This window comes from Primulina tabacum, chromosome 1, assembly GCF_025594145.1.
Source record: "Primulina tabacum isolate GXHZ01 chromosome 1, ASM2559414v2, whole genome shotgun sequence".
Classification (NCBI taxonomy): domain Eukaryota; kingdom Viridiplantae; phylum Streptophyta; class Magnoliopsida; order Lamiales; family Gesneriaceae; genus Primulina; species Primulina tabacum.
The window spans coordinates 8,019,136-8,034,657 of record NC_134550.1 but is presented as its reverse complement, the minus strand read 5'-3'; the positions used below and the strand labels follow the sequence as shown (position 1 = coordinate 8,034,657).

General features: G+C 32.1%; 1 protein-coding gene and 1 pseudogene across 1 annotated transcript; one reads left to right on the top strand and one right to left on the bottom strand.

Moving 5' to 3' along the window:
- The first annotated feature begins 1,522 nt into the window (after window positions 1-1,522).
- LOC142556925 (uncharacterized) lies at window positions 1,523-2,002 on the top strand. Its single transcript, XM_075668416.1, has one exon. The coding sequence runs from the start codon at window positions 1,523-1,525 to the stop codon at window positions 2,000-2,002; it is 480 nt and encodes a 159-aa protein (XP_075524531.1).
- Window positions 2,003-10,974: 8,972 nt separating this feature from the next.
- LOC142517629 (uncharacterized protein At1g28695-like) lies at window positions 10,975-13,203 on the bottom strand (annotated as a pseudogene).
- Between the last annotated feature and the right edge of the window lie 2,319 nt (window positions 13,204-15,522).

The window sequence follows — 15,522 nt, the reverse complement described above, 5'->3', positions numbered from 1 at the left end:
ATGTGAATAATTATGTGTTGTGGGTTCTCTATTAAGTTAAGACCAAAATAAAGTGATCAATTAATTTTTCGGGCTATTGGGCTTTAATGTATCTAATGGGTTGTGGGCCTTTAATGTGTAGAGAAATATCAGAAGATATTGATAAAAATTATCTATAAATATGGGTCATGGTCCCCAGATCTCGCGTTATCACTTTCACTATTCTCTCCCCCATTAAGAAAATAGTTCTGCAGAGAAACTAAAGGACTCTCTCAAGGAAAGAGCGCGTAGATCTGGAAGATCAAGACACGTTCTAAAGAATTCATGATTATGGCTTCAGGTACGCTTCCGCTTAAGTTTTCAGTCAAATTCTTAATGATTTAACGTGATGGATTCTTCAGTTTATGAGTTTTCCCCAACAAGTGGTATCTGAGCCATTCATGTTTGAATCATTGAGATTTGTGTAAAGTTTTTGGATACTATTTGGATCCAGATTTGAAAATAAAATTTTGTTTAAATTTTTTTTTTGATATGGCTCCAGATCTGGAAAATATATTGATATGTTTTCAGATCTGAAAATTGTTTTGGTTTAGATCTGAAAATTTTTTATATGGTTTCAGATCTTGAAAATTTTTTGGTTGAAAACCAAATCTTTTAAAGTTTCAGTTTTAGTAAAAAGATTTGGTTGTAAATTTTAAAGATTTGGTATAAGATTTCGATTTTCCTTCCGATTTTTGTTCAACAAAATATTTTAAAGAAAAATCAAAAATTTGGATTAAAAAAAAAATTGGATACGGTTTCGGGTCGGCCCGTACGGATTCAGGTCGACCCGCACAGATTCAGGCTGGGTCGTACGGACCCGGGTTGACCCGACTCGTACGGATTCGGATCGGGTCGTACGGAACCGGGTCGACCCGACCCGTACGGAATTTTCGAAATTAAAAAAAAATTTCGGTTCAGTTAAGGTTCAATATTCATTAATTCAAATAATGATAAGGCTATATGAATTTTTAAAATTGATTAATTGAAATAAAATGTCGCCAAAGTGACCTCTTTTATGGAAATTAATTTTATTTTGAAATACAAAAGGATTTTGGGTACATGTGATTTATATGAATATTGATCGGCCCAAAGGAAGGTTAATATTTAATATAATCACATATGCAATTGTGGTGGTAAAACATGTGATAGTTGTTCGGTTTTTCATGTGAATAATAAATCGGCCCAAAAGAAGGTTGTTATTTGACATGATAGTTACTATCAGTGTTTGACTGCTGCGCCAGGATATCACTTACAAGTTAATCTTTTGTCCAATGATGAAACATTAATGGAGTGCTCGATATTCTGTTTATAAGGGTTTACATTATTTGAATTTATTGATTATTTTATTTGGATATTTGGTTGAGCATGTATGTTTTGTTTTTTTGTTCTCTGTTCAGATTTGACTCCTGCAAATATTCATTCCAACATAAATTCTATTCCTATGTTAAATGGCTCGAATTTTAAATCATGGCAAGAGAATTTATTGATAGTTCTCGGAGTCATGGATTTGGACCTTGCGATAAGGGTTGACTCTCCTCCCGCCATTACGGATAAGAGTACCTCTGATGAAAAGAAGGAGCTTGAAAGGTGGGAGAGATCGAATCGCATGTGTATGATGATCATGAAGAGGGCCATTCCAGAAACATTCAGGGGCACAATGTCTAGCGACATTGCTACGGCTAAGGCTTTCCTTCAAGACCTCGAAAAGAGGTTTGCTAAAAGTGAAAAGTCTGAAATTGGTACACTTTTGGCAAGCCTCGTTTCAATGAGGTACAGGGGTAAGGGCAACATCAGGGAGTACATTATGGAAATGTCTCATCTTGCTTCAAGGTTGAAAGCACTGAAGCTTGACCTCTCTGAGGACTTGCTGGTGCATCTGGTTTTGATATCTCTTCCTCCTCAGTTTAACCAGTTCAATGTGAGCTATAATTGTCAGAAAGAGACTTGGTCTCTGAATGAGCTCATCTCGTACTGTGTCTAGGAAGAGGAAAGGTTGAAGCAAAACACGACAGAAAGTGCTCATTATGCCTCTACCTCGAAGGATAAAGGAAAGAAACGAAAGGATAAGGAAGCTGCGGATACACAGCCTCCGAAAAACAACAGAAGAATCCTAGTGATTCTCAAAGTTCTGGTTGTTTTTCTGTGGCAGTGATGGGCATATGAAGAAGCAGTGCAGTAATTATCACGCTTGGCGTGCTAAGAAAGGTATGCTTCTGAATATGGTTTGTTCTGAGGAACTTCAGTGCCTAGACACACGTGGTGGATAGATTCTGGTGCAATAACTCACATCAGTGTGTCTATGCAGGGTTGCCTGGATTGCCGAAAACCAAGTGATGCTGAAATATTCATCTATGTTGGTGACGTCAACAAAGTTGAAGTTGAGGCAATAGGAAAATTTAGATTATTGTTGAAGACTTGAATATATTTGGATCTTTATGAAACATTTGTTATGCCGTCTTTTAGACGGATTTGATTTCCATTTCTGCATTGGACAAATTTGGTTATTCTTGTTCTTTTGGAAATGGAATATTCAGTTTGTTTCTCGATTCAAAATTGGTTGGTTCTGGTTCTTTATCAGGATATGATAATCTCTATTCTTTGGATGTTATTGCTTCATTTAATGAATCCCTGGAAACAAGTGGAGGCATTAAAAGAAAATTAACCAGTGAGAATCCAGCTGCGTTATGGCACAAAAGATTGGGTCATATCTCTGAAAAGAGAATAAGGAGACTTGTGTCAGACGAAAGACTTTCTCTTCGGTTTCTTCGAAAGACTCTTTAAGGATTATAATGGCTTTGGTGGCGCATTTCGATCTTGAGCTTCATCAGATGGATGTAAAGACCGCGTTTCTAAATGGTGACATTGATGAAACGATATATATGGTGCAACCAGAAAATTTTGTGTCCAAAGACACAAATAATATGGTTTGCAAATTAAAAAAATCCATCTATGGGCTCAAGCAAGCATCTCGACAATAGTATTTCAAATTTCATCAAGTGGTCATCTCGTTTGGTTTTGAGATGAATTTGGTCGATGATTGTGTGTACCATAAGTTCAGTGGGAGTAAGCATATTTTTCTGGTTTTATATGTTGATGACATTCTGCTCGCTAGCAACGATATAGAGTTGTTGCATGAAACCAAGAGATTTCTAGCTAAGAATTTTGAGATGAAGGATCTTGGTGATGCATCTTTTGTACTGGGTATTCAGATACATCGGGATCGTTCTCGGGGTATTCTTGGATTATCTCAGAAAGGCTATATCGAGAAAGTTCTCAAGCGATACGGGATGCAAGATTGTAAACCAACAGATACCCCTGTGGCTAAGGGAGACAAATTTAGTCTCAAACAATGCCCAAAGAATGATTTTGAGGAAAAATAAATGCAGAAGGTTCCCTATGCATCTGCAGTGGGGAGTCTGATGTATGCTCAGGTTTGTACACGTCCAGATATTGCGTACGTGACAGGAATGTTGGGACGATATTTAAGTAATCCAAGAGTGGAACATTGGAAAGCAGTCAAAAGGGTTTTACGGTACCGACAGAGAACAAAAGATTACATTCTCATATATCGGAGGTCGGATCAGCTTGAGATCATTGGGTATACTGACTCCGATTTTGCTGGATGTCAAGATAGTATGAAATCTACGCCGGGCTACATTTATCTCCTTGCTGGAGGTGCCATTTTCTGGAAGAGTGCTAAACAGTCACTTATAGCCTCTTCCACCATGGCAGCTGAGTTTGTAGCGTGTTATGAGGCATCCAATTATGGAATATGGCTGCAAAATTTTGTCACGGGACTGCGCATTATTGATGGCATTGAAAGGCCACTAAGATTACATTGTGACAATAAATCAGCAGTTATGTATTCCAATAACAACAGGAGCTCGACGAAGTCAAAACACATTGACATCAAGTTTCTGGTTGTTAAAGAAAGAATTCAGAGTGGAAAGTTGTCTATTGAGCATATCGGTACAAACTCCATGGTTGCGGATCCGTTTACTAAGGGACTACCACCCAAACAGTTTCATGAGCACATTGCTAGTATGTGTGTTATTTCAATTGAGAAAATTCAGTTTTAGTGGGAGTTTGTTATTTTAAATGCTTTTCAGTTGTAGACATTTTCAATTACAGTTATGTAAATTTATTTTCTGCAGAAATAAATTTCAAATTAAGTCACACTCTGATTATGATTTAAAGTTTGATCTCAATAAGGTTAAAGGGAGAACCAGTTGGAAATAGGCATGTTACGGTCACATTGCATGAAATTTTTATGCTACACATCCACTTCATGATTCATGTCATTCAGTTGTGTTGACATATGTGACCATTGATGGGTCGAGTTACCTTGAGTGTAGCGAAGACTGCTTTGATCCTATGTTGATGTGATTGATGGACCAGATTGGTTATAGATACATTTCGAAATGACAACAATGTTGAGCTCATAAGGTTATTTTCACAAACATAATTATAAAGTTGCACATATAGCCCAAGTGGGAGATTGTTGGATCAATTTATTTATATGAGCTTATATGTGAATAATTATGTGTTGTGGGTTGTCTATTAAGTTAAGCCCAAAATAAAGTGATCAATTAATGTTTCGGGCTATTAGGCTTTAATGTATCTAATGGGCTGTGGGCCTTTAATGTGTAGAGACATAAGTGTAATTTCTTTTTTTATGATGGGCTAAAACAGAAATATCAGAAGATATTGATAAACATTATCTATAAATATGGGTCATGGTCCCCAGATCTCGCGTTATCACTTTCACTATTCTCTCTCCCATTAAGAAAATAGTTCTGAAGAGAAACTAAAGGACTCTCTCAAGGAAAGAGCGCGTAGATCTGAAAGATCAAGACACGTTCTAAAGAATTCAGGATTATGGCTTCAGGTGCGCTTTCGCTTAAGTTTTCAGTCAAATTCTTAATGATTTAACGTGATGGATTCTTCGGTTTATGAGTTTTCCCCAACATCCACAACTTTCTAATTATTGAGGAATATGTTTTAAATTTCTAATTTAAATACTATTTGAGAAATATTTAAATGATATTTTTAAACGCACGGACTTAATTATATGTTCCAAAAATATTTATAATGGTTGATTAACAAATTCTATCATGTATTTCATATATAAAAAATAAATATGAGAAATAATAAAAAGATGAATTTATATTATAATTTTGATTTATTTCGTATAAATGTAATAATTAAATTTTTTTAAAATAATTATAATGATATTAAAAATAAAGTAATAATAATAACATTAACAAAAACACTGGATATTTTATTTTTCAAATTTAATACATGTACACTTTAATTTTAAAAATAATAGAATTAATTTTTGAAATTTTAATACATGTATACTTTAATTTTAAAGATAATACAATTAATCTCCAAATTGAGATTTCTTAAATTCACATACTAAAATTAAGATAGTAAAATGAAAAATAATACTAATACCTACTATAATAAATAAATACTATATTGATTTTAAAAATTTAAATTATACTAGTATTATTTACTAAATACAACAATAATATTAAGAATAAATTATTACAACTAATATCTTTAATAATTTAAGAGGGAGAAAAATATTAAAAAAATCTCAGTTGACCAGCCTCTTGCAGGGGCAGGGCAGCATGGAGTTTTGTTATTTGTTTTTTACAATAATTTGATAAATTGTCACAAAACACTATATATAGTTTGATAAAAAGAAAAAAAAATACGGTAATATGATAAAACAAAAACCCCTTAATTTACCTTATGACCCTTAAATTTACATAAAGTATAAAAAAACACTCGATCATTAATTGCAATTTCCAGCATACAATTATTATTATTATTTTTTAATATAATTCCTACTTTCACTTAACCAAAACCACAAGTTTTATCTGGATTATAAAAAAAAAAAAAAAAAACTGAGTTTTATCCTACCATGACAACTTATCTTACAGTAAAACTCTAAATTTAAGATAAAATTTCGAACTTATGACTCAATTATAACAAACTCTTAACCATTACAAACAATGGAAAAAAATAAAACACGGGTGTTAAATTTCAGTCCATGAATTTTAATTTGTGGTCAAGCCTACATGAAAATATTTTCACAAAAACTCATGTGAGACGATCTCACGGGTCAATTTTGTGAAACAGATATTCTATATGGGTCACTCACGAAAAAGTATTATTTTTTGATGTCAAATGTATTACTTTTTATTGTAAATATGGATATGATTGATCTGTCTCACGAATAAAGATCCGTGACACCCTCTTATAAAAGACCTACTGAAATATTTTACTGGACTAAATTTATTTAGCATATCTATTTTCCCAAATACATTCAACTGTAGTCGATGACTTGTAGTCCATTTTTATATCTCAAGTTTGGGGCGATATTCTCTAATAAATTTTTTTCAGAAAAATATAATTTTGTTCGTTTAACATTAATACATTATACTTCATTTCGTCATATGTTATTATTTATTTTAACTAAATTTAAATTTTTATATGTGTATTAATAGAAATTTAATAAGACATTTAATGCTTGGATCAAGTATTACAAATGATTAATGTGATACGTCATTATCTTATCTAAATATATTGATTTATCGCTTTAATATCATGCATATTTCATAATCTCATCCATGTGCGAGCCAAGTGGTGTCTTAATTATTGATATGGTTTTCACATAAAATTCACTTTGGACCATATATATAATCCAATGATTTAAACTATACATGTGGCACAATTAACATTGGAGATTTTGAATTTGATCATTATCTTAAACGTAAACGACGAGGAAATATTATGTTATGCGTCATCTGTGAGGGATTCTGTTGTTAATAATGGTCATAACATGGGCCCGATCGTTCCTCAGCGTGGATTACGTGAAGGATCTCCTTGCTATATTATATTATAAAATTAAAAATTAAAAGACTCGTGGAGTAACTAATTTTATTACTATAAGAAAGACTTTTAATGAATATATTAATTATATTTTAAAAATATTGTTTGAAGCAGTGTTCTAAAAAACGATAGATGAACGGCCCCTACTTCCTAGCGCCTAGGCGCTTAGTCTGTACTAAGAAAGACTTTAATGAATAGATTAATAACATAATTTAAAAAATATTGTTTGGAAAAATGTTCTAAAAAGCAGAAGGCAGATGACTACCCACCTACTAGCGGCTATGCAGTTTTTTTTAATCTAAATATATAATTCTTTTTATTCATCTGCATATTTCTCCAATAAATCCTCAATATCGAATTCAAACTCAAAATCAATTACATATTCTTATCTTTGTCTGATACAAATTGATAAAAAAATTTGTCAAACAATTTTTTTTAAAAAAAATTAAAATGTATACTTTAAATTAGGCGATCGCCTAGACGGATTTTGAATCGCCTAAAAAAAATTTAAAAATCTATACATTAAATTAGGCGATCACCTAGATGGATTTTGAATCGCCTAGGTAGTCGATTTTTTTTAACAGCGTTCAGAGACGTCGTTTTTCTAAAAATTGGGACGATGAACCACCAACTAAGCGGTCCTATGAGACTAGGGATGTAATCGAGTCGAGCCGAGCCGAACTCTTAAATGTTTGAGCTTGGTTTGTTTATAATCGAGTCGAGCTCGAGCTTTATTTAACGAATATATGCATGGCTCACGAGCTTATTCAAGCCTTTATCGAGCCTAAAAAAGCTTAATAAATATGAATTATATATTTAAATTTTCATTAAATTAATTAAAAATTAAATTATATATTTAAAGAAAAATATATTATTCTTATTAAAATTTGTAAATTTATTATAATAAATAAATTTAATAGATTTTTCTATATATTCCATAAATAATATGCAAAATCAATAATTCAAATATCAAAACTATTATTTTTTCATCTAAAAGATTACTCATGAACTTACCAACGAACATGTTCACGAGCTAACGAGCCGAATACTGTAAAGCTTGAGTTTGGTTTGTTTATCTTAACGAGCCTCATTAAACGAGCTCAAACGAGCTTTTATCGAATCGAGCTTCGAATAGCTCACGAACGGTTTGGTTCGTTTACATCCCTATATGAGACGCTTCTTAGAACACTGAGAACCAAAATCACATGTTGGATTCAAAGTAACTAGCTTCGTGCAACTATTAAGGTAATTAATGCATAGACACAAATATTTTAAAGGATAGATTTAAAATATATTTAATATTTGCTAGGAGAACGATAAACGTGTAACACTAGATTTGTTAGAAGATTTAAAAGATTGAAGTTAAATTATTATCACTAATTATAATTTTTTTGTTAAAACGGAAAAGTGTAAAGGTACTATGTATAGATCCTACAATTGGTTAATTTAATGGACTTTACCCTTCAAAATTCGGTAAACATATACAAGTACACGTGAAGTACTTTTTTGTGTGAAAAAAAAATGGTTATCTTTGAAAAAAACCAACGATTTAATTATATATTTCATGTAATTTAACCAGATTTTATGTAACTTTTTTCATATTTCAGTAATTAAACTAATTAGAAAACTTATATTGCAAAGTAAATTAATGAGTAGTGCTCTCATCCGCTTATACACATGACAAGTGTGTCAAGTGATGAATCATGGACAATTTATCTATACATCGTGATTGAATGAATGACCATTATTTATCCATTTAACACACATGTCATATACTAAATGATAAAAACATTACCATACAGGTAACATGAACAAAACCACCTTTCCGGTAGATGAGATCCTACCTATGTGGACACTACTCTCACTTCATTTCAACGGGTAAGATCTTGCCAAACAGACAATTTCAAAAAAAAAAATGGGTCCTATATATGCATGGGCAAATCTTGACCATCCATCCTATCATGAGCACAATGCCCACATAAGTAAGATTAAATAAACTCACCTTTCCTCTCCCAAGTTTTTCAAATCAAGAATCCAATCATGGAAACCCTAATATGGCAAAGCTCCCTATTTTTCATCTTAATTAATTAACTGCAGCCCTCATTCTTTCCTCCTTCTAGGCACATGTGACCGCAGCTGCCAATTCCCCCACCGCGGCGCCGGGACCCACCATAAAATCCCACTTCCGCCACCTTTTCCCTCACATCCCTGCCTTACGCCCAATCCACATCACAGCGGAGGCGCCATCGTTTTTAGATCTCGATGAATTCGCCTTCCCACCCGACCCGAACCCGAGATTGAACCCACCCTCCCGCCGAGATCTGTCCCTTCAAGCTGTCCGAAGTGTGTCGAAAGGAGCTGTATCAAGACATTTTCCGTGATCAACTAGCGTCCGTGAGCGAAAAAGTGCTGCGGCCAGGTGGTGAGGATGGGGTGGAGCTGCCATCGTGTGCTGTTGAGAGCTTCGATTCCGAAGCCAGAGTTGATGTTAACGGAGATGAAGAAGAAGACCGAGAAGATGGACACGGAAGTGTGGTCTCGTTGCGCTTTCATCACCAATGATGATGTATGATATCGAAGTATAAGTTTGTGTTATATATATGTACAATGATAAGGTTACGACCCTTGTTTTCTCCAAGTTTATGTTCTTGCATGCATGTAATAATAAGATTTAAAAATGCAGCTTTTAATTTATTTTACTCTTTCATCATATTAATATATATCATATGATAGTCGAGCTAGCTCGAACTCCAAATTGATTATTCGATCGAATTGGAATACAAAAAATTTAAAATCGAGTCGAGTTCGAGTAATATGATATTTGACTAACTTCGTGCCTACATGTATGTTTTTTTTTAAAAAAAAAAATCATTCTTATTTACAAGATTAAATAAATAAACAAAATAATATGTTGGTTTTTACCACCATTATATATATTTTTGGAAACTGTAAAATTTTATAATATTTATTTTAAAAATTAATAATGCCCAGCATAATCTATTAAATATAAAATAACAAAAAAGCCCGAATGCTACTCTGATATTCGTTTTCTAAAAATTGGTTTCCTAATTTCAATAATAAAATGAAGTGTTCACCTTAATTTTATCATTTTACTAAAAATCTATTTTTATAAGTTTCTCCATGTGCACATTTCGTCAATTTTAATTTAATATTTCATCACTACCCTAAATATATTGTAAATACTACTATACTATAGCTAGTGCATTTGTGCGTTTAATAAATAATATATTTTTTATATTCAATTTTTAATAACTTAAAAAATAGAACAAATAATTTATATTTTGGTCAATAGTTTCGATTTGTAAGAATTTGGTATAAATTAAAAATTTACGAACAATGAAATAGTTTTGGAAAAAATTAAATAATATATACATATTTGATATATTTAAGAAAATACAAAATTGCAAAACTTGAAAAAAAAGGTATTTTGGAAAATTTATATTTGATGACCAAAGGTAGTTATCAAAGGTAAAACTTTGTGTGAGACGGTCTCACGAGTCGTATTATTGAAACAGATATTTTATTTGGGTCATTCATGAAAAAATATTAATTAATTTTTATGTTAAAAATATTACTTTTTATTGTGAATATCAGTAGGGTTGACATGTCTCACAGATAAAGATTCGTGAGACGGCCGTCTCACAAGAGACCTACTCGTTATTAAATGAGATACATTCTATATGAGGCAAAAACTTGTATGAGACGGTTTCTCGGGTCGTATTTTGTGAGATATATATCTTATTTGGGCCATCAATGAAAAAGTATTGCTTTTTATGCAAATACTATTACTTTTTATTGTGAATATCGGTATGATTGACCCATTTCACTTATAAAGATTCGTGAGACCGTCTCACAAGAGACCTACTTTCTATATTAATAATATAGAATGTAGATACATATTTTATTTCGATAAAAAAAATACAGATTATTTTCTTAAATTAATATATAATATTTTAAAGTATCTCATTGTAATCATTATTAGTACAAATATTATTGAAATAAATAGTTTCAAATAGTATAAAATCTAATTTTAAAAATAAATTACCAGATCCTGGTGATTCGATTACTTGTTTGTTTTCATAATTTACATGTAACATTTTTTTTTTAAAAAAAACCAATATTCTGGTCAATAAATAAATAATAATCCAGCTAGATTATTGCCTCCACGAAGCCTTACAAGCCACGTGGTCCGACCACCTAAACGTTGACGTTTGATTTTCCTTATACCTCCTCCAATCATGGACGACCGACGTCAGATCCGCCAGCTTGGCGGAGATGTGGCGGCAGCAGTTGGCGTGGACGGTGGAGACCGCCGCGACGTCGGGGCTGTTCTGGCAGAATCCGCTGAAGTAGACGGTGTCCAGAAACCGGACTTTTAGCCCTAATTTCTTGGCGATTCCTTCACGAATCAGGTTCTGTAAGACGTCCTGTTCCTTCAATTCAGCGGAACTGTCTTTCCGAGAGTACCACGATTCGAAGAGGGCGATGGTTCGGTTGTTGGTTTGGATCATGTAGAATCCTGTGTTGATTAGGTTACGTTTGGAGAAGGGATTCCCGTTGAACCTATCGGTGCTGATTTGGAGATCTGGGACTTGGTCCGGATTCAGATGCGGGAATGGGTCTCTTAGCCATAGCACATCTGTGTCCTGTTGAAAGGGTTGTTTTAGGGGCATTTTAGTAATAAAAAAAATTATGATTCTATATTGAAATATTGACTAATTGAATTATTATTTGCAGTGTTTTAGTTTATTATTATTATTATTATTATTAAAAAGCGTTAAATTGGCATACTAGTGAGTACGTTGAGCTGTTAGCCCGGTCTTTGTTTTGATTTGACTTTAAATTCATATAATTTTATTACAAAAATGATTTATTTCATTACTTGGTTTGATTATTTTTAAAAGTATTTGTAAAGTCAAATGACTTATAATTGATATGATATCAAGATCTTAAGTTCAAGATAAAATCTCGAAACATATCAAATCTTCAATTTGGAGAAAAAAAAAATATTTGAAAAAAATCTACACGATTGAATAAAATTTTTTTTTCTTACGTGACCAATTTGGTTTTGAATTTGAAAATGAGTGTCTAAATGAAGAAAAGTCATTTGAATCACACCTTCTTTTTCCAAAACTTCATTTCTAATTAAAAATTTCGAAGTGATTGTCATTTGTCATGGCGACTAATTAAGATATATTACATTTTCAATGATTTTTATTAAACCTTTGGTATATATATATATATATATATATATAAAATAAGTATCAAGATTATTCAACTATTAATTATTTATATATGCTTAGTGCATCCAAATTAGCTAGGTCGGTATGCCGTATGTCTCCCATACATTAATATATAGTAAATCGTAAATGGTTAAATAATTTTACTAGTGTAATTTAAATATCAAAATTAATTTCTCTGCCCAAAACGGGAAAATTAAACTTACCGTGAAAATGAAGTTGTAACCTCGTTTGAGCACATCTCTAAGAAATATGTTCTTCTCCACATCATCTTGATAAAATCCTCAGACATGTAAAGCTTTTCTCCCAAAAAATCGACGCCTTCGGTTTCGAGCTTATGACAATGAAGCCTGAGGAATCGGCACCTTTCGTACGAGGTTTGATCCATCGCCACGATCAACAGATGCTCGGTTAAGTTCCTCGTGTTTTCGCCCATCCAAAATCCGTCGAGAAACAAGTCGAGCATCGGCTTGTCTCCTTCGACGTATGCTTTATTTATAATGGTGATGATCAAAGTCTTGTCTGTTGTTGAAGTTGATGATAAGGTGTTTTCGAGCTCGTCTTTAACGAGTAATATGTCACCCTGCAATTTATTACATCGGTAAAAGTATTTATGACAAGTTAAATTACATTTCAAACTAAAATTAAATACAATAAGTAGGCTTCAAAAAAGTAAAAGAAAAAAAATATCAGAAAATTTAAACTTTTATTTTGAATTAATTGAATTTCTTAGCATTCATGAGTGAGACGTGGATCGTAAAATCTCAAACCCTGGAGAGAAATTGAATAAAACTTACTATCTTCGTATCCGCAGTGAAGGTCCGCGGCTTTTCCAGCATCAACAGATGCTCGTCTTTGCTGACATGGGAGAAGAAAACGTAAGACAAACCAATCACAAGAAGTAAATACATGGCGTAATCTAGTCGATTGATCTTAGTGTACTCCATTCTATGATCGAGAAATCAATGGATTTCACTGTAATTTTGGCCTTCTGGAAATGAAAATTTTCATGCTTCGATGCTTTAACCGATATAACCGAATTTTTTTAATTTGGAAACCGAATTTCCGGAATAACCGAACCGAATTTCCGAATTGGCTCGATTCGGTCGGTTAATTCGATTTAACCGAAATCTTGCTCAACCCTAGTGTGTTATATAGGCCATCTAAATAATGGCTTAGATAACCGACAACTTTATCGCTAGGGCTCTCTCCCAGAGACCCCTGCGCTTGTTGGTTTAGCTCAGGGATATTCTTTATTTCCTGAGACCCTCTGGGGACCGGACCACAAAAAGAAAACTCCATGCGGAAAACCTCCCCACCGTGGACAGCGGGTTAGGGGGTTGGTTCGTCTATATATATATATATTTTTAAAAAAAACTAATAAAATATAAAAAAATTAGTTAATTAAATAGTTCAAGATAATATTTATACTTTAGTAGTATTACAATAAAAAAATTAAGATGAAAACAAGCAAACAGGAAATATGAAAACTAACACAGTAAAAATAAAGTTGAAAAAATAAAATAAAAATTTCGATGCGTATCGTAGACTCGTAATGCGGGTCGACGCCCCCTCGAAACTCATCCCCACTTCTTCAGAGGTCAACTTCAAAAAGCCTTCTACTACGATTGGTTTCGTAGTCCAAATATTTTGCCATTGGCATCTTAAATTTTTTAATCAGTTTATGCTTTCTCTGTGTGTGTGTATATATATATGATCTATAAAGAAAAATTGTAATTATAGTAATTTAAGTAAACATGTTTTGGATTTTGATTTTGTAATTTGTCAAAGTTTGAATTTCATCAGGATAACTTGATTTTTTGTTTTGTTGTTTTTTCGTCTGAAATATTAAATCCACAAAATATTGCTAATTTGACATCGATTTTTTCTCACATGGTTCGTGGATTTAGTATTTCAGATGAAAAAATATATCATTCGAAAAAATATATACGTGGTTCGTGGATTTAGTAGTTCAAACTAAAATTTATTAGTAAAGATTACATAGAACTATTAAAAAGTCAAAAGGAATCGTAAAATAATTTTTTGAATCCTCAACAAAGACGATGCCCGGAAATTGAAGAAACAGTGAAGGAAGAAGCCCAAATTCACAAGGAAATCAAAGGAAGAACTTGATTATGATATTTTGATTCAAGTTTTAATTTTTAAACATGTTTTGTTTGAGAGAACAATTCTTGTTTGGTCTATTTTTGGATCTAGACATGAACTGATTTCTTCTATTGTTAGGGTTTGAGAAATCCTCCCCCATCTTTTATAGTTTGTGGATCTCTAATAACTTTTGGTGATTAAAATGAGGTCTTTGTTTTGTTTTCATACGTTAAAAGGAATAGCCAACTCTTGAGACCGTCTTACAAAAATTTTCGTGATGTTAAATTAGACATCAAAATACCACGAGAGTGAAATTTATAACTTGAGAATTTTTATCGTCTTACTGAATTACCGTGGAGAGTAACACGACACCATAGTACTTCCACCGAATTGTTTGATCATTGTGTTTAAATTGTTCAAGTTGTCAAAAATATTTTTATTTTAGAGCTCTATCCAAATTTATTTGTTGTTTACTCATTTATTTTTATCATCTTACTTAGAACTTGCTTGAAATAGCAAATATACAAGGTAGGATAAATACAAACAAACAATTTCAATGATAAATGCAACAAAAAGAACATATTAAAATAAAAATACATTAACAAAAACCTTCAAACTTCAATTGTTCATATAAAAACTATCAAATTATAAGAAAATGATAGCATATATCCCAAAACTTGTATATAAGACAAACTCAAAATTTACATCTAAATAATATCAGTGATCTGTAATTAATTCAGAGATTTAATGATTTTTTTAAATTATAGATTTTCGTGGTTTTACATATTTTTATAGAATCTCACATATTTTCAAACAAAATTAGATTGACTTTTCACAATATCTTTGTAGATATTTGTTAACTTTTTCGTATAATTAGGTGGATTTGTACCTTTAACTATATCTAATTATTTTTCATTGATTTCTTTGAAATAATAATTATTTGAAAATCTTTACTTTGAAATATTTTTTAAATTTATTAATGTAAATAAATTTTACTTGTTCGTACATTTTAAAAATGTAGGTGGGTGTGGGTTTTTCTGTAGGTGGGTGTGAGTTTGTCTGTATGTTCGTACATTTTAAAAATGTGTAAAACCGAATGATTGATAGTTTACCAAAAGTTATATCTTACGGTAACAATACAACTCAAATCTTTTAAATCGTACAACAGATCAAACAGATGTTTCGATTGCTCTGCCTAATATGAACAATTATTGCACCATAACAATTTTTC